The sequence below is a fragment of the Heterodontus francisci genome, unplaced genomic scaffold (assembly GCF_036365525.1).
Source record: "Heterodontus francisci isolate sHetFra1 unplaced genomic scaffold, sHetFra1.hap1 HAP1_SCAFFOLD_789, whole genome shotgun sequence".
NCBI lineage: Eukaryota > Metazoa > Chordata > Chondrichthyes > Heterodontiformes > Heterodontidae > Heterodontus > Heterodontus francisci.
Window position 1 is genome coordinate 301,653 of NW_027140805.1, and position 23,606 is coordinate 325,258.

At 47.3% G+C, this 23,606-nt stretch overlaps 1 protein-coding gene across 1 annotated transcript; it reads right to left on the bottom strand.

Annotated features, from left to right (window-relative positions):
• Positions 1-937: 937 nt before the first annotated feature.
• On the bottom strand, positions 938-1,825 carry LOC137361193 (probable G-protein coupled receptor 139). Its single transcript, XM_068026116.1, has one exon. The coding sequence runs from the start codon at positions 1,754-1,756 to the stop codon at positions 938-940; it is 819 nt and encodes a 272-aa protein (XP_067882217.1). The 5' UTR covers positions 1,757-1,825.
• Positions 1,826-23,606: the final 21,781 nt, after the last annotated feature.

Here is a 23,606-nt window from a genome sequence, read left to right on the forward strand (position 1 = left end):
TTTGTTGAAAGTTAAAGAAAACTGACCAGAGTGTTCTATTCTGAGGAAAATAGAGTATAAGATTGACAAAGTGGGAACATTTAAAATTTATGCTGTGACCTGTGGAGAAGTGGGACTCGAGTAAACTGTTCAGTCCTCCCGCCTTTATTATAACACAGGTCAGAGGCTGATAATTCTGTGGCGAGTCACTCACCTCCTGTCACCCCAATGTCTGTCCACCATCGACAAGGCACAAGTCAGGAGTGTGATGGAATACTCTCCACTTGCCTGGATTGGTGCAGCTCCAACAGCACTCAAGAAGCTCGACACCATCCAGGACAAAGCAGTCCAATTAATTGGCACCCCATCGACAAATATTCACTCCCTCCACCATCGACGCACAGTGGCAGCAGTGTGTACCATCTACAAGATGCACTGCAGTAATTCACCAAGGCTCCATAGACAGCATCTTCCAAACCCGCAAGCACAACCACCTGGAAGGACAAAGACACTAGATGCATGGACACACTACAACCAGCAAGTTCCTCTCGAAGCCACTAAGCATCCTGACTTGGAATTATGTCGCTGTTCCTTCACTGTTGTTGCGTCAAACCCTGGAATGCCCTTCAAAAGAATGCTGTGTCTGGACCTGCCCCACATGGAATGCAGCTTCGAACAGCACTGTTATATTAGCGACACCACAAGGACTGCAGCCGTCATGTTGAAAGTTCACCCCCACCTTCACAAGAGCAATTAGGGATGGGCAGTAAATACCACCCTGCTCTGTTACCAAAGCGACAGGCCTCGCCCGTGGCCTGCCACCATAGCAACAGGACGCCCCATCGTACTGTCACCACAGTGACAGGCCCTGCTCCCTGTACTGTCACCAAGACGACAAGACACCTCTCCTGGCTGCTGGAAATAGTTATTTAGTGATTTAGTTTCTCTCATCAATGAATTAATTCAACAACTGGGTAAAGGGATATTTCAGCACATTCTTCAACTGCTCTCTAAACTGAGTCTGGGTCACGGCATAAATCGCAGTGTTTGTGCAGCAACTCAGGAGCTGCAGCATGAAGCCCAATTCCTGCAGAAAACGCGGTGGAATTGCAGACAAAGACACCGACGTCAAATTCCACACCCGTGTCCATATGGAAAGCACCATTAACGCTGTCCACAACAGAATGAAATTGGCCGAGATAACTAGCAGTAAAATAATGGACTTCCTTCGGCTCTCCATCTGTGCGTCTCGGCGAGTCTCCCCAGTGCTGTGAGCCCGGAGTCTGCTGCGTGCTCTGCTGCTCACTAAAATGTGTCTGACGGTGAGAGCATTGAGCAGCAGAATCACCACAAATGGGAGCCCCGGGGTTAGAATGTGATGGAGGAATTCGATTGTTACCCAGACACGAGACATCTGAACATCCCCTGTTACAAAACAAAACCAGGGGAGATTCCCCAGCCAATACCGATCTGATAACATAAAATACCAGAAGATGTTCTTTAAACAGCTCAGCACAGTCACCGTTCCCAGAGCCACAGCAGCAGTTTTCTCGCTGCAATATTTACATTTCAGCTTCTGGCAACAAATAGCTACAAATCGATCAAAGGTGAAAGTGACAGTGAACCAGACAGAACAGTCTGTGGCTGCGTAAAGCAGGACAGCGTGGATATTACACACAGGGATGTAATACAGGAACCGAAACTGTTCCCAATAAACAATGGGAATGTGTCTCAATATCAGGTCCAGGATAATGACCAGTAGATCCGCCGCTGACATGGCCACCAGGTAGCGAGTGACACATTTGGAGAGACCGCACTTCCTCTGAGACAGGACCCCAATCGTCAGCAAGTTAACTGTGAGGAAGGGAAATAAACAGAGAAATTATACATCAGGTTGGAGCAAAGTTACCAGTTTGATTGAGAACATTTTGAGATTTACAAATATGTCACTGCATCCAATGATATGCTGAAATGATTGGACCTGAAATAACAAAAGGGAAGGTCTGCGATACGATGGAAGACAGGGGAGATGAAATGACTAAAGGGTGTTATTGAAATTATTAAGCTCAATGCTAATCATAATCCTACCCTCCCTCCTTTCCTTTTATGGTATAAAAACTGTTCCGCCTCTCATCTCTCCCAGGTCTGATCTGAAACATTAACTCTGTTTCTCTCTCCTCAGATGCTGCCTGACCTGCTGAATATGTCCAGAATTTTCTGTTTTTATTTCAGATTTTCAGCATCTGCAGCACTTTGCTCCTGAATCGAAAGTTAAATGTTGAACTGACTGAGCGATACCCTCACCTCTGACAAGCAGCACAGAATTCAATTATTTTAAAACAATGATATGGAATTAGACCACAAAAAAATCAATGAAACAAATAATCTCAATCCTCACTAAATTAACTATAAATAAGGGAAATTACCGGAAACTTATAGATCAGGTTGGATGTAAAATACAACAGGTTGAAGGAGTTTGGATTGACATTTATACACGTGTTACCATATTCGGTGTGTCTCTAATTATTGGACGAGTGACACGGATTTCAGTTGGAGGTCGGCAGCTGAATTTAATACAGCCAGTGGGGTTCCTGACGGCGGGCCGAAAATATGAGGGGAACCCTGTCTTAGCAATTCAGAACCAAGAAACAGCGCATTTCAGTGGCGTTGGGACAGTTAACTGCCTGGGCCATCGCTCACATCCCTGCTGAACAATCAGATGGCCAGCAACTCAGTAGCATACGCAACGCCACCGGGAGTAATGGAACTACTAATACTACATCAGGCCTGGGTGCAGGACCATCGCTTGAGCTCTAAAACCAATGTGAGTGTAGCAAGGACACCCAGGGCCAGTCAGCTCGTAGAAGCCACTGCCGTTCATACAACAGGCTTGAGACCAGGACCATGACAAGAGACCTGGACCCCTGCTAAGTGTACCGAGGAGACCGAGGCAACTGGGGAGTAGGGCCACTGTCAGTACTATACCAGACCTGGTGCTACGACACTTCCTGGACAGCCTGGACGTCAGGTGTTTGTACGGGGCTGCTGGGGCCAGTCGTAGACTGTGCACACTGCCATTAATGCAACAGGACCATTACTGGAGACCCAGGACCTCAGATAGGTGTTATTGCTGTGGCCAATAAGCCAGTGGGGGTCACTGCACCTAATACGCCATACCTGCAAGGAAGTTTATCACTGGTACCTGGGACACCAGTTAAGTGTATCGAAGACACTGTGTCAGTCATCTAGTGGTGTTCACTGCCAGTAATACATCCGGCCTGGGACCATCGCTGAAGTCCCTAACACGAATTAAGCGTGGCGGGGTTGCCATGTAAATTTAGAGAATGGGCGGCAGTGGGGGTCATACACGAAGCCAGAGACAGGGATCACCACTCGAGCACTGGGCCCCAGGTAAGTGTGGTGAGTACTCCGAAACCAGTTGACCAGAGTCGGGGCCACTGCCAGTGATACACAGCCCTGGGACCAGGGCAGTTGCTGGAGCCCAGTCTCCAGGAAATTGTTTTGAGGTATCGAGATCCACTCAGGAAGTGTGTGCCACTGCTGGATCGACTGCAGTTCTGGGACATGGAAGATCGCTGGAGTCCTGGACACCACATAACTGTGGGGACTATATGGCGCCAGTCAGGGAGTGTGCGACACTGCTGGTACTACACCAAATCTGGGACCAGGCTCAACGTAGGTGCCCCAGACCTCAGATAAGTGTGACAGATTCGCCACGACCAGGTAGGTAGCGGATGCACTGCTGGTACTACACCAGGTCTGGATACACGCCCACGGCATGAGAGTCTGGACATCAGGTAAGTTGTTTGAGGTTACTGGGGCCAGTCAGGGGGCGTTTACCACTGCCGGACCTACTGCAATCATGAGACCTGGACCATTGCTGGAACACCAGACTCCAGATAAGTGTAAGAAATTCATGTGGGCCATTCAGAGATTGTGGCCCAACGCCAGTACTACAACAGGCCTGGAACCACATGCCTTGCTGAAGCCCAACGCGCAAGGTAAGCGTGATGAGGTTTTAGGACCAAGAGAAGCAGGATTGGAGGCCTCATGGCTTTTTCAGGAAAGCCAGCTTCCCGATAGTGTAGCTGGCTCTGCCAGGCCGCTATGTCAATGGGGAGAGGTACAGGAAATGAAGGAACCCTTAACCCTTTCGTGTACAGTTGGTAGGTAACCATGCCCACTACAACATGTTGGTGAATGAGACCTTCATTAAGAAACACACAGCGTTCCCATAGTTTTAGCCTCCATGCAGAAGCAGAATGTGGCGGCTCGGAGACCATTACAAATCACCGCTAGACACAGCTCATGCTTCTACACCCTCAAACCACCTGTCACCGCCAACCAACATCACACAGTTAACAGGTGTATAACGTGAGAAAGGGAGTCACTATGAACATAGTGGAACAGACCATCGGTGTGATGAAGCAATGCTTCTGATGTCTGAACCGCTTGGGGGGAGCCCTCCAGTACACACTGGAGCAGGTGTCCAAGTTCATGGTGTTCTGCTGCACCCTTCCTTTCATCACCATCATGAGGACACAAGCATTGGCACCAGGAATCCGGAGGAGGAGGCAGGGAGGATATTTCCTGGATGCATTCGACCCAGACAGGCTGTCGGAGAGTCCGTGCTAAGATTCCAGTTCCCATAGGACAACTTCCCTTTCCCACCATGGATCCCCCATTCTCTACCATTACACCCATCTGAGACGCCCCATCACAGCGTCCCCTTGGTCATCATCATGCAATAAAAAACACCAATAAAAACCATTTCATTAACATCTTATCCAACAACACATCTAATTATACAAAACTTTCACCCTTGCCTGTCTTGTGGGTTCCCTCAACGTGCCCAATGCTCCAACACAGTGTTTCCCCACTGACCGCAGCATGGCTGGTGGAAGGCTGCTGACTTTCACTGGGGGAGAATGAAGATGGCCTTGCAGCAAGGCCTCGAGCAACTCTGGGCCTATAGGGCTCTGATTCGGACTGCACCACCTCCACATAAGCAGCAGCAGCCTGGGCTGGCTGATGGGTAACAGCAAGAATACTGGTGGAGTGGCAGTGAAGGGAGAACAAGTACTGTCATCCTGAGAGAGGACAGAAGGTTCATGCTCCACGGGGGCGCTGCCTATCCCACAAAGCGACGACTCAGTAATCCGAGTAATCTACTAGATCACAGATTGCTGGACTGCTGTGAAAGCCTGCAAACCCCTTTGATCACTGAGATTCACAGCCATGATGGCAGCAGTCTGATCCTGCATGGCAGCAAGTATGGATCTCATGAACTCAGTCTGAGATTTCATATGAACTATCCTTTCCCCCTGCTGTCCTCTCAGCAGAAGCAGCAACGGCGGCAGTGAGGAGAGCTGGGGTATAAAAGGAGCAGAGCGCGAGGCCCGACACCAGAAGAAGCGGCGGCGGTGGTGAGAGCGCTTTGTTCTGTTCAGTGGAAGTGCTTGACCAGCAAAAAAAAAGAAAATCGATGTGTGACGTCAGAGGAGGGCTGGCATGTGACTGGTCGGTATTTCTTCCGTGCCTTGTGTTGTTTATTTTTCTTTTTCCTCGGATGAGGATGGCAAACACGAGGGGACATAGCTTTAAGTTGAGGGGTGAAAGATATAGGACAGATGTCAGAGGTAGTTTCTTTACGCAGAGAGTAGTAGGGGCGTGGAACGCCCTGCCTGCAACAGTAGTAGACTCGCCAACTTTAAGGGCATTTAAGTGGTCATTGGATAGACATATGGATGTAAATGGAATAGTGTAGGTCAGATGATCGGCGCAACATCGAGGGCCGAAGGGCCTGAACTGCGCTGTAATATTCTAATTCTAATTCTAATTCTAATTCTAATTTCTTGTTTTTTTTTGGTTTTGGCCAAGTGATAAATCAGGCGATGTCATTACAGGTTAAGAATACACTCAAATAGTTTCTTTTTCTTAAATACTGTGATACAAATTATTTAATTAAGTAGCACAGAGATGGCTGGGCAGACGATGTGTTTTGGCTGCAGTAAGTGGGAGCTGGTGGACCCTGGTGCGATCCACGGTGACCACATCTGCAGCAGGTGTTGGCTGTTTGAGAATTGTAGCTCAGAATTGATGAGCTGCAGTCTGGCTGCATAAACTGTGACACATCAGGGAGTGGGAGAATTATCTGGACATGGTGTTTCTGGAGACAATCACGCCCCTTAGATTAATTACATTCAATCTGGACCTTGGTCAGCTAGAGGAGGGTATGACTGCGAGTGAGGCAGATATGGGGATCCAGAATTTAGCTTTGGAGGAGCCTCAGCCTGTGCCCATATCTAATAGGTACGAAGTTCTTGCTCCGAGTGAGGATGAGGGCACAGGCTGCAGGGAGGATGAGTAAACTGACCACAGCACCATGGCTCAGAGCGCCATTCAAGTGGGGGGAGAAAAGAGAAATATAGTTGTAGTCGGGGCTAGCATAGTTCGGGGAATAGATACTGTTCTCTGCAGCAAAATAGAGAGTCCCGAAGGCTGTGTTGCCTACCTGGTGCCAAGGTTAAGGACATCTCTTCAGGGCTGGAGCCGAACTTGGAGTGGGAGGGAAAAGATCCAGTTGTTGTTGTCCACGTAGGTACCAACGACAGAGGTAGGACTGGGAAAGAGGTTCTGCTGAGGGACTATGAGCAGCTCGGGGCCAAATTAAAAAGCAGAACCACAAAGGTAATAATCTCCAGATTACTACCTGAGCAACATGATAATTGGCAAAGTGTAAATAAGATTAGAGAGGAAAATGTGTGGCTCAAAGTTTGGTGTGGGAGAAATGGCTTGCGACTCATGGGATACAGGCACCAGTACTGGGGAATGAGAGAGCTGTTCCGTTGGGATGGGCTTCACTTGGCAATGCTGGGACCAGTGTCCTGGTGAATCGTATAACTAAGGTTGTAGATAATGCAATAAAGTAAGTATTGTGGTGGGTGTGGGGGTGGGAGGGGGGGGGTTCAACTGAAGGAAAATTTAAAAAGTCGAAGAGTAACGAGAGAGCAGAGATGCAGGATAGTGAATGAACATACATTAATCAGAGAGTGACAGGAAGGGACAGAGAATAAAAGCATAAGAGTACAGCAGAAATTAAAACCAGAGTCGGTAAAAATGGAAAAACGTCAAAGCTTAAGGCCTTTATCTGAATGCACGTAGTATTTGTAACAAGATAGATGAGCTGACGGCACATTTGGAATTAAATTAATATGATTTGATAGCTATCACTGAGACGTGTTGCAGGATGACCAGGACTGGTATCTCAATGTTCAAGGATATTCAATGTTCCGGAAGAATAGGCAGAAAGGAAAAGAAAGTGGGGGAGCTTTGCTATTAAAGGAAGGGATCAGTGCAGTTGTGAGTAATGATATCGGTGTAATAGATCGTGATGCAGAATCAGTTTGGTTAGAAATAAGGCATTGCAAGAGAAAGATGTGGTCGTGGTCTGTCGGCCCCCAAAGAGTTAACTCTCTGTAGAACAAGATATTAATTAGGACAACACGGAGGCGTGTAAGAAGGGCACTGCAATTATCATGGGTGATTTTAATCTGCATCGAGACTGTGCAAAGTAAATTGGCAAGGGTAGCATGTGAGACGAATCTGGAGAGTGCCTTACGGATTGTTACTTAGAATAATATGTTGCAGAACCTACTAGGGAACAGGTTATTTTAGATTTAGTATTGTGTAATGAGGGAGGATTAATAGGAGATCTCGCAGGCAAGGATCCTTTATGGGGAAACAATCATAACATGGTAGAATTTCAAATTCAGTTTGAGAGTGACCAACTCGGGTCTCAAATCTGTGTCTTCAACTTAAACAAGGGCAATTACAGAGGTATGATGAAAGAGTTGTCTAAAGCGGGCTGGGAAGGTAGACGACAGGGAAAGTCAGTAGATGAGCAGTGGCAGATTTTTAGGCAGATATTTCATAACACTCAACAAACATGCATTACAGTCAGAAGGAAGGACTCAAAGAGAACGATGAACGACCTGTGGATAACAGGAAGTTAAGGAGAGTATCAAATCAAAAGCAAAGGCGTACAATGTGACGAAAACAAGTTGTAGGCGAGAGGATTGGGAAGCTTTTCAAAACAGTAAAGGATGACTAAAAAATTAATATAGAGGGAGAACATTGATTGTGAGAGTAAATTGGCAAGAAATATAAAAACAAACAGTAACAACTCCTACGGGTATATTAAAAGGAAGAGAGTAGCGAAAGTAAGTATGGGAAAAAGAACAAAGAACAAAGAACAAAGAACAGTACAGCACAGGAACAGGCTATTCGGCCCGCCAAGCCTGCACTGATCTCGATGCCTGCCTAAACTAACACCTTCTGCACTTCTGGGGCCCATATCCCTCTATTCCCTTCCTATTCATGTATTTGTCAAGATGTCTCTTAAACGTCGCTATCTTATCTGCTTCCACCACCTCCCGTGGCAGCAAGTTCCAGGCACTCACCACCCTCTGTGTAAAAAACTTGCCTCGCACATCCCCTCCAAATTTAGCCCCTCGCACCTTATCTCTATGTCCCCGAGTAACTGACTCTTCCACCCTGGGTAAAAGCTTCTGACTATCCACTCTGTCCATGCCGCTCATAACTTTGCAAACCTCTATCATGTCGCCCCTCCACCTCCATCGTTCCAGTGAAAACAATCCGAGTTTTTCCAACCTCTCCTCATAGCTAACGCTCTCCAGACCAGGCAACATCCTGGTAAACCTCCTCTGTACCCTCTCCAAAGCCTCCACGTCCTTCTGGTAGTGTGGCGACCAGAATTACACGCAATATTCTAAGTATGGCCTTACTAAGTTTTTGCACAGCTGCAACATGACTTGCCAATTTGTATACTCTATGCCCCGACCGATTTAGGCAAGCATGCCGTATGCCTTCTTGACTACCTTATCTACCTGCGTTGCCACTTTCAGTGACCTGTGTACTTGTACGCCCAGTCTGCCATGCGGGAGCTTGTTAAAGGCTTTAATAAAGTCCAGAGATAGCATCCGCTGCCCTTCCTTCATCAATCATCTTCTTCACTTCCTCATAAAACTCAATCAAATTAGTAGGACACGACCTCTCCTTCACAATACCATGCTATACGATCCTTAGAAGAGGAGGATGGGGAATTAATAACATGGAACAGGGAAATGACAGATAATTCAAACCAATATTTTGCATCAGTCTTCACGGTAGAGGACACAAAAACAATCCAACAATCATTGATGAGCAAGGTGTAAATGGGAGCGAGGAACTTGTAACAATCTCTATCACGAGGGAAAAAGTGCTGGACAAACTGATGGGACTAAAGGCAGACACGTCACCAGGACCTGACAACCTGGACCCAAGGGTTTTAAAAGAAGTGGCTGCAGAGATCGTGGAGGCATTGGTCATAATATATCAAAACTCATTGGATTCCGGTTGGGTACCAGTGGATTGGAAAACCGCTGATGTGACACCCCTATTCAAGAAAGGAGGGAGACAGAAAGCAGAAAACTATAGACCAGTTAGCTTAACATCAGTCATTGGGAAAATGCGAGAGCCCATTTTTAAGGAAGAAGTAGCAGGACATTTAGAAGAGCATAATGCAATCAAACAGAGTCAAAATGGTTTTATGAAAGTGAAATCATGTTTGACAAATTTGTTAGAGTTCTTTGAGGAGATAACAAGCAGAGTGGATGAAGTGGAACTGGGAGATGTAGTGTATTTGGATTTCCAGAAGGCGTTTGATAAGGTGCCACATAACAGGTTATTGCACAAAATAGGAGCTTAGGGTATTGGGGGGTAATGTGTTGGCATGGATTGAGAATTGGCTAACACACAGAAGGCAGAGAGTCGGCATCAATGGGTCTTTTTCAGGTTGGAAAGCTGTAACTAGTGGGGTGCCACAAGGATCGGTCCGAGGGCTTCAGCTATTTACTATCGACATTAATGACGAGGAGAAAGGGACAGTGTGAAGTGTATCCACATTTTCTGACAATACTAAAATAGTGGGGAAGGCATGTGGTGATGAGGACACAAAGAATCTGCAAAGGGATATAGATAGGATAAGTGAGTGGGCAAAAAATTGACAGATGGTGTTCAATGTGGCAAAGTGTGAGGTCATCCACTTTGATCGGAAGAATAAAAAGGCAGATTATTATTTAGATGGAGAGAGACCACAAAATACTGCAGTACAGAGGGATCTGGGTGTTCTTGTGCATGAAACACAAAAGGTTAACATTCAGGTGCAGCAAGTATTAGGAAGGCAAATGGAATTTGTTGTTTATTGTTAGCGGTTAGAGTTTTAATATAGGGAAGTCCTGTTCCAACTGTACAGGGTGTTGGTAAGGCCACACCTGGAGTACTGCGCACAGTTTTGGTCCCTATATTTAAGGAAGGATATGCTAGCATTGATGTGAATTCAGAAAAGGTTCACTGGGCTGATTCCTGGGATGAAGGGTAATTCTTATCAAGAGTGGCTAAACAGGTTAGGCCTTTATTCATTGGAGCTTAGCAGAATGAGAGGTGATCTTACAGAAACATATAAGATTTCAAGGGGGCTTGACAGGGTAAATGTTGAGAAGATGTTTCCACTAGTGGACGATTCTCGAACTAGGGAACATAGTTACAGAATAAGAGGGCACACATTTAAAACTGAGATGTGAAGGAATTTCTTATCTCAGAGGATGGTGAATCCCTGGAATACTCTGCCTTAGAGAGTGGTGGAGGCTAGATCACTAAACGTAGGAGGAGATATATAGATTTTTGAAATCTCGGGGAGTCGAGGGTTCAGCATAGGAGGCCCGAAAGAGGAGTTGCGTTCTGGGACAGATCAGCCATGATCTTACTGAATGGCGGGACTGGCTTGAGGGGTTGAATGGCCTACTCCTGCTGCTATTTCTTATGTTCTTACATCTGCAGCTCATTAGTGCTCGGCTGCTCACCACGTGCAGATTCCGCCTCTATACCAGCTTCTCAGGTCCAATGCAGTGTAAGTATTTGATCTCGTGACTGTGAGTATCGGACCAAGTGATGGGGCTTCTCCATCAGTGCTGTGCTGCAGTTCTCTCTGTCTCCTGGAGCTGCTGTGACTGGGAAGCTGTTAGTTCTGAGTTTTCATTGGCAAGCATAAAATCAGAAGGGGAGGGTTGTGGTGAGGGATAGGGGGTGGGATGGAAAGTAGGAGGTCCATGGTCCCACCATCTGCAGCTCGTACATCATCCCAGACAGCAGGATGAAGGGGAGGTGGGAGTTAAGAAGATACATGAGGCAGGAACGTAGCATCCTCCTGAATGCTCTCGGTGATGCCAGATGCTACGGGCTCTGTCACAGCCGGTCCCGTAATCTGGTGAACCATCTCCTTCATCAGGCTCAGGGGATGAAGCCTGGCCGCCGCCAGTTCACTGCTGCTCCCTGTGATTATGGGGCACTTTGTCCTGGAAGAGAGAGGGCAGAATGTCAGTGATTGCGTTGCACTGTGTTTGGATGATGTGTCTGCCATAGCTGAATAGCTGGAAGTATGTGGAAGCAGTGAGAGGTGGGTATGAGGCTGATACCAGTGGATGGTGTGTGAGGATGAGGTGGAGTATGTGAATGTTATGTGTGAGTCCTGAGTGTTAGAGACTGCTGATGGGTGAGTGATGGGCGTGTGTTACATTGAACTGTGTGAGAGGTTGGTGGCAGCCTCCTGTGACTCAGTGCAGCTTCCCTTTAAGAGGAACAGACTGTCTTTGAGAGCTGAATTCTGGCTGAAGTTCGTGCCACCCTCACACACAGTTCGGCCCCTGTTAAGCATGCAGACAGACAGCAGCGTGGGTCACCAAGGGCTGCACGTAGAATTCATGGAAATGAGGAGTCAGCATGCCGTTTGTGTGTCACCTCCCACAACAGCAACGGAAGTGGGCAGATCATCACCCCTCCGCCCAAAAAGCGATGCAAAACGGATTTTCTCTCCTTTCTCTTTTCCTTTCTCTCATCCACGCTTTCTCACTTCCTTTGCATCACTCTCTCTCTCTCTTTCTCACACTTCACGCTCTGTCTATAGCTAATCGATCAGAGATTTCAGCAGCAGAGAAGGAGGCTATTCGGCCCATTGTGTCAGTTTTACCTCTATGAATGCGGTATGTAAGACGTTCCACTCCCCCGCCCCCCTTTGTACCAGACTCCTGCATTTGTTTTGTTTTTCCAATTATTTGTAATGCTCCCTTTTGTAAATTATTATTGTATATACTTCGATCATGTTTTCAGGCAGTTAATTCCAGATCCCAACAATTCGCTGAGTAAAAAAATATATTATTTATATATATTCCTCATTTCGCCTCTGGCTCTTTGCCAATTACCTTCAATCTGTGTCTTCTTACTACTGAACTTTCTGACACTGGAAACAGTTTCTCATTAATTATCCCATCAAAACCCTTCATGATTTTGAATTCTATATTAAATATCCCCTTACCCTTCACTGCTCGAAGGAGAACAATCCCAGCTTTTCCAATCTCTTCGCGTAACTGAATTCCCAAATCCCTGGTACCATTCTAGTATACCCGGCCTGCCATAATCCCACCCGGTGTGGTACTGGCCCACACAGTGAGCTGGAAAGGCCCAATTCTAACCCCGGCCTATGTTAATCCCACCCGGTGTGGTACTGACCCACACAAGAGCATGAAAGGCCCAGTTCTATGTGCAGCCTGTTTTAATCCCATCCCGGGTGGTACTGACCCACACAGAGATCAGGAAAGGCTCGATTCTATCCCTGGCTTGTGTTAATCCCAACCGCTGTAGTACTGACCCACACAGCGAGCAAGAAAGACCCAATTCTACCACGAGCCTGTGTTAATCACACCCCGTGTGGGATTGACCACCACACATCGAGTAGTCACGACCCAATTCTATCCCTGGCATCTGCTAACCTTACCTGGTTTGCTACTGACCGCCAGACACAGATAAGTCGAGATGCATTTCTATTCCCGGTGTGTTAATCTCCTCCAGCGTGGCTCTGAGTTCCATGTCCAATGAACGTCAGAACGCTGAAGTCTGTATATTGCCCATGTTGTACCTGCCCTGGGAGTGTCGAACTGAACTGTGCAGAAGGTGTTTTACTCTGTATTTAACTAGATTTTTTTTGTCTTTACACACCAGGTCCCTTTTGTATATAATATGTCGAGGAAGCCTTTATTTCTCAGGGCACCCTGAAATACATGTTATAAAATGATCTTATTAAAATCGAATAAATAAGACAAACACTCAAATTAAAATTGAATTGTCTGCATCAATGACATATTCCAGTCCCTGTAGTGCCCACCGGTCATGGAACGCCTCAAGCAAACCTGCAGACTGGACATGCTCTTTCTCCAGGGACACCCAGTTGCGAATGTAACCTCGGAAGAGTGTCAGGCAATGAAGTCCAACGGACCCCCCGATGGCCCGCATCCTAGACCTGATAATTGCCACCTTGGCCAGGCCCCAGAGCAGACCGATGAGGAGCTTTCCCTCCTGGTCCACGCCCCTCTATATCAGGTGCCCAAAGATCAGGAGCGTGGGGATGAAGTCCAATCAAAGCTTGGGGAGCAGCTCCCATAACTACTCAAAGAGAGGGTGCAACCTCGCACACTCCATGTATACATTGAACATGGACTTATTCAGGCCGCAGAAATTACAGGCAATCTGAGAGTCCATGAACCTTCTTAAAACTCTATTGCACGGGACAACCCTGCGCAGCACCCTCCACCCTAGGCCACAAATTAAAGGGGGAGGACTCCTGCATAGAAAGACCTCCACTGGGTTTCCCCTTGCTGCCAGATGGCAAAACAGACAGCCACGGTGTGTCTGTCTGGCACACGAGTGTGAGGAATTGCAGAGTGTGCAGGAGCAGCTTGTACAGGAAACTCCTGCATGTGAAATGCCACGGAGGGCATTTCTGATTGGTGGCTCAGGTTTTGTGGGACCAGCTCGTGAGGAGGGTTTTGGAGTCTGGTTCCGACAAGCAGTTCCATCCGGGCGGGAGTCAGCTCGGCCGGGAGCACTCCACACTCCCGATCCCCTTCGTCACCCGCAGTGAGGGTCATTCCGGTGGCTTCAGCTCCTTCTCTGCAATTTGGTCCACCCCCAGAGCCGGCCACCCAGGCAGCCAAACCACCCTCCTCCACTGGCGGTGGATCGCCCTGACTGGAGGTGACCATGTTCCAGACTCTGAATAGATCCCAGTAAATGTCAGGCAACTCCTTCAGAGAGGCGCAGCTAAAATGCTCTGCTGGGAGCAAGGTGGCGTCTTGAACGCAGTTCCCCTGGTGGAAAAAAATACATCGCCAGTGAACGCCATCTTGGAGGACAATCGACGTACAGGTATTTTTGCAAGGTCTGAAGGTGAAGAGTAGCAGCCTGGTAGTGGACACACACCAGCAACTGTCCACCCTCTTCTATCAGGAGACTCAGGACTGCGGCAGAGACCCAGTGTTTCCTCTTGCCCCAGAAGAAATTGATGAGCTTCTTCTGGATCTTGGTGGCTAACGCAGGGGCGGGGCCAAAGTGAGCAACCAGTATCACAGCCTCGAGGCCACCAGTTGGTTTATGACCAGTATTCTGCCCCAGTAGGAAAGCTCTCGGAGAAGACCTATCAAGTGCCCGAGGCGAGTGGTAACTTTCGCCTCCAACCCCTGCGAGTATGATGGTCAGGCATCCCCACCGTGGCTAAGGCAGGTTCCTTTGCAGAGAGGATGTGTGGTGCTCCACGCAAATGGTGTTAACTGCTCCGGCAGGTACTCGACCCGCCACTGACCCACCAGGAGCCCAGAACATTTCCCCCTATTGATTCTTGCAGAGGATGAGGCAGAAAAGATCTACCGGCACTTGCACATCCTTTGCAAGTCAATGGGAGATGTGACCATGACGTCATTGGCATAAGCCAAGAGGACAACCCACATGCCCGGACTGTTCAAAGCCAAACCCACCAGACTCCTGTGAAAAAGGCACAGCAATGGCTCCACGCAGATGGTATAGAATTAGCTGGTCATTGGGCATCCCTGACGTACCCCGCTCCAAAAGCAAAGGGGCGCCATCAAGGAACAAATTAACTTTGTCCAGACACTCTGCGGAGGCATATACAGGTGGGACCTGGGACACAAAATGTAGCCTCAGTCCGAACCTGTTCAGAGTCCCAAAAAGATGTTAATGATCCTCCCTGTTGAGTGCCTTCTCCTGTTCAAGGGAAAGAAAGACAGAGAAGTCTTCTGGGAAAGATGGATCAGTTCCCATACAAGGTTGATGTTGTCCTGGATTGACCGATCCGTGACCGTGTAGGACTGGTGGGGGTGGATTATGTGTACCAGGATGGAGCCCAGGCGGGTAGACATAGCCCGGGAAAAGATCTTACAGTCCGTGCTGAAAACAGAGGAAGGACGCCATTTTTTAAGCAAACGGAGATCACCCCTCTTCAGCAGCAGGACGATGACCGCCGTGCACCACAAGAAGAGCATCTCACCAGTTGCCAGGCTTTCTCCCAGGACTCGAGCATGAAATCTCCCCGCCATCACCACCACCCTCCCCCTACCACCTCCCTCGCCCCCGACAAGACTTCCAAGAACGTCCTGAGGAACTTCACAGTCAGCCCATCCAGCCCTGGGGATTTGCGCCTTACGAGCTGTTGGAAGGTATCAATGTGAGCTGAGTCAACAATCATTCAATGCCCTCTGGGTGGACCTTCGACCGGCCCTCCCACAAAACTCTACGTGCATCCTCACTGGATGGATCCAGACAGAACAATGCACTGCAACCATTCACAACCACTGATGTCGAGGGGGATGCCACCAGCACAACCCCACATAGGTCCCTTACCCCCGTTGAGGACAGGATTCTAAAGCAGGAACTGGGAACGGTAGATATGAGCAGCAGGTTCTCCATCTCATACCAAGTGGAAAATAATCCTGAATTATCAGGAACGACCTTAAGCTGTTTCTTCTGGCTGCCTGTTCCCTGGAGTTAAAACAAGAGATAGTTCAGGTCATTCTGATCGAGGACGCGTTTGAGGATATGGAGACTGGCCTGTGGAGGGCACTGGGGACAGGGAACATTGATGGCCACCATGACCTGGCCAATGCCAAGCAGGACCCTACCGAGAGTCCGAGTGCCTTCCATGAAATCTTGAAGCACGCGAGTGAGGAAGGGGTAAACCATGTTAATTCCCTAGGTTTTAATCACTGTTTCTGAATGGCCGCCAACCATTAGTCCGGATAGCTCTGGCATTTGCAGTAGTGAAAACAGATCCCGTGACCAAATTCACACCCATTCCTGAAAGTCTTCTGAGCAGACTTGAACCAATATTCCCCGAGCACTCACTAACGTTAAGGTAGTCGCTCTCCACAGGCCAGAAGACAGTCAGAGATCAGGTCATCTACAACTACTAAGCAGGAAAAGTGTGACCCCATGTGCTGTTTTAATTGTTAGTGCCTGGGGCACTATGCTCACACTGCTGCAATAGGGACATTGGTGAGACTGACAATAACAGTGATTCCCGTTATCCTCCAGTCTCGGCCACTGTTCCAGTGACTGCTGCAATAGGCACATTGGTGAGACTGACAAAAACAGTGATTCCCGTTCTCCTTCAGTCTCGGCCATTGTTCCAGTGACTGCTGCAATAAGCATCATTCTGGGGTATCAATCATTTCACTTACATCACGGGGTTCAACAGGGTGATACTGCCCAGTCCATTATAAACTTTCCCAGTATAGGAAAGCAGTAGTAATAGTATTCACCTTTCAGAGAGTCGTAGAGTCAGAGAGTCAATAACCGTGTCTCCTTGACATTCTGCATTGCAGTTGATGCTCACCTTTGTTTCGCCTACCTTCGAATGTCACCTTCTACTTTTCTACCTCCTGCTACCAGCTTTACTTCCTCCCAATTTGATCCTTCCTTCCAATTTCAAAAGGAAATTGGATGGGTGCTTGAAGGAAGTGAACTTGCAGGGCTACGGGGATTGAATGGGAGCGTAAGACAGACTGAATTGCTCCACAGAGAACCATTACGGTCTCGATGGGCCGAATGGACTCCTTCTGTGTGGTTCGTGACTTTGACTCTATCACTGTCCATGACTGAATGTGCGATATGTCTCCTGCTCCTGCCTGGTACGATCCAGATCCATAAAATTTCAATGAAACTGTGATATTAACAGCCGCTGATATCTCCGTCCTCACCCTGGTCTGAGGCTCCAGCTCGTGTTGCAGGAGGAGACAGCTCTGTGGCCACCTCCTTACTGAATCAGTGTCACCTCACACACTGCTCCTGGGTTAGGTGTAGGTAAGAAAAGTCCTCAAAGGAAACCCGGGGTGGGGAGGGCAGACGCCCCTCCTCCTCCATCTGTACAGAGCTTCCCCTCTATGCAGCCTCTGATCCATTTGTTGGTCATGTTATAGAGCCAGAGACACTGTAACTACAGTCCCCATAGATCGTCCAGAGTTGGGTCAACACATCCTCTGTCCTCCCTGAATGGCTGCAGCAGCTCACAACAAAACATCCAGAAAACCATCCACTCCACTAACTTTACAATAGCAGAAGTAAGTCAAAAGCCCCTCACCTGTAAGTTGGCTGCCTGGTACTTTTAAATAATACTAGAGCGAGTTCCTGGTGCTGCTGAATTTATGTTCAGCTGAGAGTGATTAACACAGGCAGTCAGTAGACACGCACAGATCAAGTTTCAAAGACGTGCATCAAAGCTGCTGGAATAGCAGTTTGACATGACATTCCACAATGGCTTGACAGATAATAGCTGGAGGTCGAGATTTACCAGGAACAGCAACAGCAAGAGGGGCAGAGTAAATTACAGGAGCAGTAATGCAATTAAACATGCTTTATAGAATTAATAGCTGTGTCGAGAGACTTACCAGGGACACCAACAATAGCCAGGAATGGATAGTAAATATATTGAATTATCACAAGTGCATACAGGATCCGATCGTCTAATGAGTACCAATCATAATATGTAGAAAGATAGTAAAAATCCGAGGATAAACTCTTGTCCATTGGTGTAACATTCCAATCTATTGTTCTCAGATTCTGACCCATTGCTGTAAAATTCCAATCTATTGTTCGTAAATTCTGATCTATCCATTCCCTCTCTCTGGAGCGGTTGATCCCTATTAGTGCCGGGGATGTTGCTCCCTCTGACACTATGTGATAACACATTGAACGGGGTCCCTTATTAATAGCAAAAGGAAACCTTCCTGTGACACAATTAGGGTCCATGGAGACTGACATTAATTACAGTCACTGAACAAACAGATTCAGATAACCCTTTTGAATCCAACACTTTTTGTACCACAATAAACAATAACAATTACCGAAACAAAAACAAGAAATGCTGGATTCACTCAGCAGGTCTGGCAGCATCTGTGGAAAGAGAAGCAGAGTTAACGTTTCGGGTCAGTGACCCTTCTTCGAGTTCCGAAGAAGGGTCACTGACCCGAAACGTTAACTCTGCTTCTCTTTCCACAGATGCTGCCAGACCTGCTGAGTGAATCCAGCATTTCTTGTTTTTGTTTCAGATTTCCAGCATCCGCAGTATTTTGCTTTTATAATAACAATTACCGAGTCTGGATGGGATGTATGAGGGTTGCTGAGGGAGGGAAAGGAGGAAATAGCAGATGCACTGGCCAGAATATTCCAATTCTCCTTGGATATGGGAATCGTGGCAGAGGATTGGAGGATTGTCAATGTTGCACCCTGATTAAAAAAGGAGAGATGGACCAAACTCTGTGTTTACTGACCAGTCAATGTAACGTCACTGATGGGGAAAATTTTGGAGTTCACAACCCAGGACAAAAGTATTCGCTGCTTGAGAAAAAAACACAATGGACAACAAATGGCAAGCAGCAAGGATATGGTAAGACAAGTCATGTCTAGTAACTGTCAACGACAACAACTTACATTTATATAGTGCCTTTAATGTAATAAAACATCCCAAGGTGCTTCACAGGAGCATTATGAAGCAAAGTACGACACTGAGTCACAGCAGGAGATATGAGGTCAGATGACCAACAGCTTGGTCAAAGAGCTTGGTATTATGTAGTGTCTTAAGGAAGGAATGTGATGCAGCGTGGCAGTGACAGTGGGATAGTGGCAATGTCACTGAACTAGTAATCCAGAGGCTCAGACTAATGCCCTGGGGACATGGGTTCAAATTTCACCAGCTGCTATGGTGGGATTTGAACCCACGTCCCCAGGGCATTAGCCTGAGCCTCCACCATAGTAGCTGGTGGAATTTGAAATTCAATGATTTAATACATTCAAATGATAAATAAAAATCTGGAATTGAAAGCTGGACTTAATAATGTTGCCATGAAACTATTATCAATTTTTATAACAATCTATCTGGTTCATTAATGTCCTTTAGGGAAGGAGATCGACCATCCTTATCCGTTCTGTCCTCCTTGTAACTCGATGTGGTTCACTTTTAACTGTCCTTTGAAATAGTCTAGCAAACCAATCAGTGTCAAGAATAAGTATGGATGGACAACAAAGATGCAGGAATGGCATTCCAGAGTTTATCATAAGGGTCATTAACTAGTCTAGGGCATTACTCTGGACACAGGTCTTTGTGCCGACATTCCTGGCAATGATAATGTGTAGCCTCATCTCCACATATCGAAACAATTGTCGTTTATAAACTGTCATCTTTTTGATTGCTTACTGTATGGTTCAAAAATGAGAATTACATGAAATAATGAGACAGCACGCAAAGCTAAAATTAAACGCCAATGACTCTACTAGATTCAGTAGGAATACTATTAGTTAACAATTATACAAAATACCTATTCACAATGTACCTGTTAGAAATACATCCATTAGTCACAACCATGTTACAAGGAGTCATGCATACATGATAACGCAGTGAGCATTTACCTCCCTGCTAATCGTTCAGTAACTGACCAAGCTCCTCGAGCTTATCACTGAATCACTATTTGCAATGATTTTTACACCTTTCAGATCAAGTTGGGCAGGTTGTTTAATTGACATGATCATAGTGTCCTATCAAAATCCACTATAAACTTCAATTATCCAATGAGATGTCTAATTCTTTGTTCAGACTGTGATATGAGAGACTGCCTTGTTGGTGAGCATGTGTTTACATGTCCTTCAGTAACTTCATCACCCCTTGTGGATGTTACAGATGCTACAGGATTGTTATCAGAACAAACAAGAGCAGAATTCATTCCTAGTCACATAGATATTTTAAACCACAGGACAAATTAAACAATCCAAATCCCTGACATTCATGACGTCTTACAAACTGTTGCTGAGAGAATTTAGTTGATTTGCATTTCAAAACAAAACATACTCTGACATCATTAATCTTCTTGATTGGAACTCTAGAATTAAAATATCTATTCTAATGGTGTTCATTGTCAATTATTGTAAAAACCCATGTGGTTCACTAATGTCCTTTAGGGAAGGAAATCTGATATCCTAACCTGGTCTGGCCTACATGTGACTCCAGACTCACAGCAATGTAGTTGATTCTGAAATATCCTAGCAAGCTGCTCATTTGTACGAAACAGCTAGAAAGTCGAAGAAAAGAAATGAAACCAGACGGACCACCTGGGCACCGGAAATGACAAAAACATTGTGGGTATAGCTACCCCAAATAGACTGCAGCAGTTCACGAAGGCAGCTCACCACCACCTTCTCAAAGGCAATTGTGGATGGACAATAAATGCTGGCCTAGCCAGCGTCGCCCACATCCCATGAATGAATAAAAAAAAACAGCCCTGTCGACCCTTTAAAGTCACTTAACATCTGGGGGCTTGTGCCAAAGTTGGGAGAGCTTTTCCACAGACTAGTCAAGCAACAGCCTGACATAGTCATACTCATAGAATCATACCTTACAGAGAGTGTCCCAGACACTGCCATCAACATTGCCGGGTATGTCCTGTCCCATCATCAGGACAGACCCTCATCTCCAGACCCCATGAAGCTTCATGGCAGCAGGTCAAACATGGGCAAGGAATCCTCCTGCTGATTACCACCTTCCACCCTCCCTCAGCTGATGAGTCAGTACTCCTTCGTGTTGAACACCAATTGGAACAAGCACTGAGGGTAGCAGGGACACAGAATGATCTCTGGGTGGACGACTTCAATGTCCATCAGCAAGAATGTCTCGGTAGCACCATTACTGACTGAGCTGGCAGAGTCCTAAAGGGCACAACTGCTAACTGGGTCTGCGGCAGGTGGTGAGGGAACTAACATGAGGGAAAAATCTATCGGACCTCGTCCTCACAAATTTAATGATCACAGATGCATTTGTCCACGACAGTATTGGTAGGAGTGACCATCACACATCCTTGTGGAGACAAAGTCCCGTCTTCACACTGAGGGGCCCACCATTGTGTTCTGTGGCTCTACCACCATGCTAAATGGGATATATTTCAAACTGATCCAGCAACTCAAAACAGGGCATCTATGAGATGCTGTGGGCCATCAGCGGCAGCATAATTGTACTTGAACACAATCTGTAATCTCATGACCCGGCATATCCCCTACTCTTCCGTTACCATCAAGCCACGAGACCAACCCTGGTTCAATGAAGAGTGCAAGAGGGCATGCAAGGAGCAGCACCAGCCATACATCAAAATGAGGTGTCAACATGGTGAAGCTACAACGCAGGACTACTTGCATGTAAAATAGCGGAAGCAGCATGAAATAAACAAGACTAAGCGATCCCACAACTAAGGGATCAGAACTATGCTCTGCAGTCCTGCGACATCCAATCATGAATGGTGGTGGACAATTAAACAACTAACTGGAGGAGGAGTTTTCCACAAGTATCCCCATCTCCAATAATGGGAGAGCCCAGAACATCAGTCCAAATGATAAAACTGAAGCATTTGCTAAAATCATCAACCAGAAGTCCCGAGTTGATGATCCATCTCAGCCTCCTCCTGCGGTCCCCAGCATCACAGATGCCAGTCTTCAGCCAATTCGATTCCTCCAAGTGATATCAAGAAATGACTGAAGGCACTGCCCCGTTAACGTGATTCCCTTGCCAGTCTCACCGGTTAAGCTGACTCCCTTGCCAGTCTGGTCCGTTAAGGTGACTCCCTTGCCAGTCTGTCCCGTTATGCTAACGCCCTTGTCAGTCTGTTTGTTAAGGAAAAGCCCTTGCCAGTCTGACCCGTTATGGTGACTCCCTTGCCAGTCATTCCCGTTAAGTTGACTTCTTTGTCAGTCTATCTAGTTACGGTAATGTCCTTGCCGGTCGGTCCCACTAAGGCAACCCCCTTCTCAGTCTGTCACTTTAAGTTGGCGCTACTGCCTTTCTGTTTGTTAAGGTGACTCCCTTGCCAGTCTGTCATGTTAACATAACGCCCTTGTCAGTCTGTTTATTAAGGAAACGCCCTTGCAAGTCTGACCCGTTACGGTTACACCCTTGTCAGTCTGTCCCGTTAATGCAACGCCCTTGTCAGTCTGTCCATTAAGGTAACGCCCTTTTTTTCTTTTCTTTTAAATAAATTTATTAAAACCAGATAAATAAACAAAAAAACTCAAATTAAAATGCCATTCCCGGCGTCAAGGATGCGCACCCGTCCCTGCGATGCCCACTGGTCGCGGAAGGCCTCAAGCGTACCGGCGGACCACGCATGCTCCTTCTCCAAGGACACCCGGGCGCGAACATAAGCGCGGAAGAGGAGCAGGCAATCGGAGAGGACGGACCCCCCGACGGCCCGCAACCTGGACTTGTGAATTGCCACCTTGACCAGGCCCAGGAGCAGACTGACGAGGAGGTCCTCCTCCTGTCCCACGCCCCTTCGCACCGGGTGCCCAAAGATCAGGAGCGTGGGACTGAAGTGCAGCCAGAAGTTGAGGAGCAGCCCCTTCAGATACTCAAAGAGGGGCTGCAACCTCGCACACTCCGTATATACATGGAACACGGACTCGTCCAGGCCACGGAAAGTACAGGCGGCCTGGGAGTCCGTGAACCTACTTAAAAGCCTATTGCACGGGACTGCTCTGTGCAGCACCCTCCACCCCAGGTCCCCGATGTAAAGGTGGAAGACTCCCGCGTAGAGAGACCATCCATCGGGGCTTCCCCTCGCCGCCAGAAGGCAACGCGGACCGCCTGGGCATGTCCGGCTGGCTGACGAGGGCGAGTAAGTGGAGAGTGTGCAGGAGCAGCCCGTACAGGAAACACCTCCGCGCCGATTGGAATGGCACAGAGGGGATTTCCAAGAGGCGGCTCGGGTTGTGCGGGACCGGCTCCCGAGGAGGGTTTCAGGGCCTGGGTCCGATGAGCAGCTCCGGCCGAGCGGGGATCAGCTCGACCGGGATCGCTCTGCACTCAGGTAATGCCCTTGTCAGTCTGTCCCAATAAGGTAACGTCCTTGTCAGTCTGACCCGTTAAGGTAACACACTTGTCAGTCTGTTCGTTAAACTAACGCACTTGCCAGTCCGTCCCGTTAAGGTAATACCCTTGTCAATCGGTCCCGTTAATGTAACTCCCTTGTCATTCTTTCGGTTAAGGTAACGCCCTTGTCAGTCTGTCCATTGAGGTAACGCCCTTTTTTTCTTTTCTTTTAAATAAATTTATTAAAACCAGATAAATAAACAAAAAAACTCAAATTAAAATGCCATTCTCGGCGTCAACGATG

Excerpts from the sequence above, each read along its gene's own strand:
- LOC137361193 (XM_068026116.1), bottom strand. The coding sequence starts at position 1,756 with ATGTCAGCGGCGGATCTACTGGTCATTATCCTGGACCTGATATTGAGA.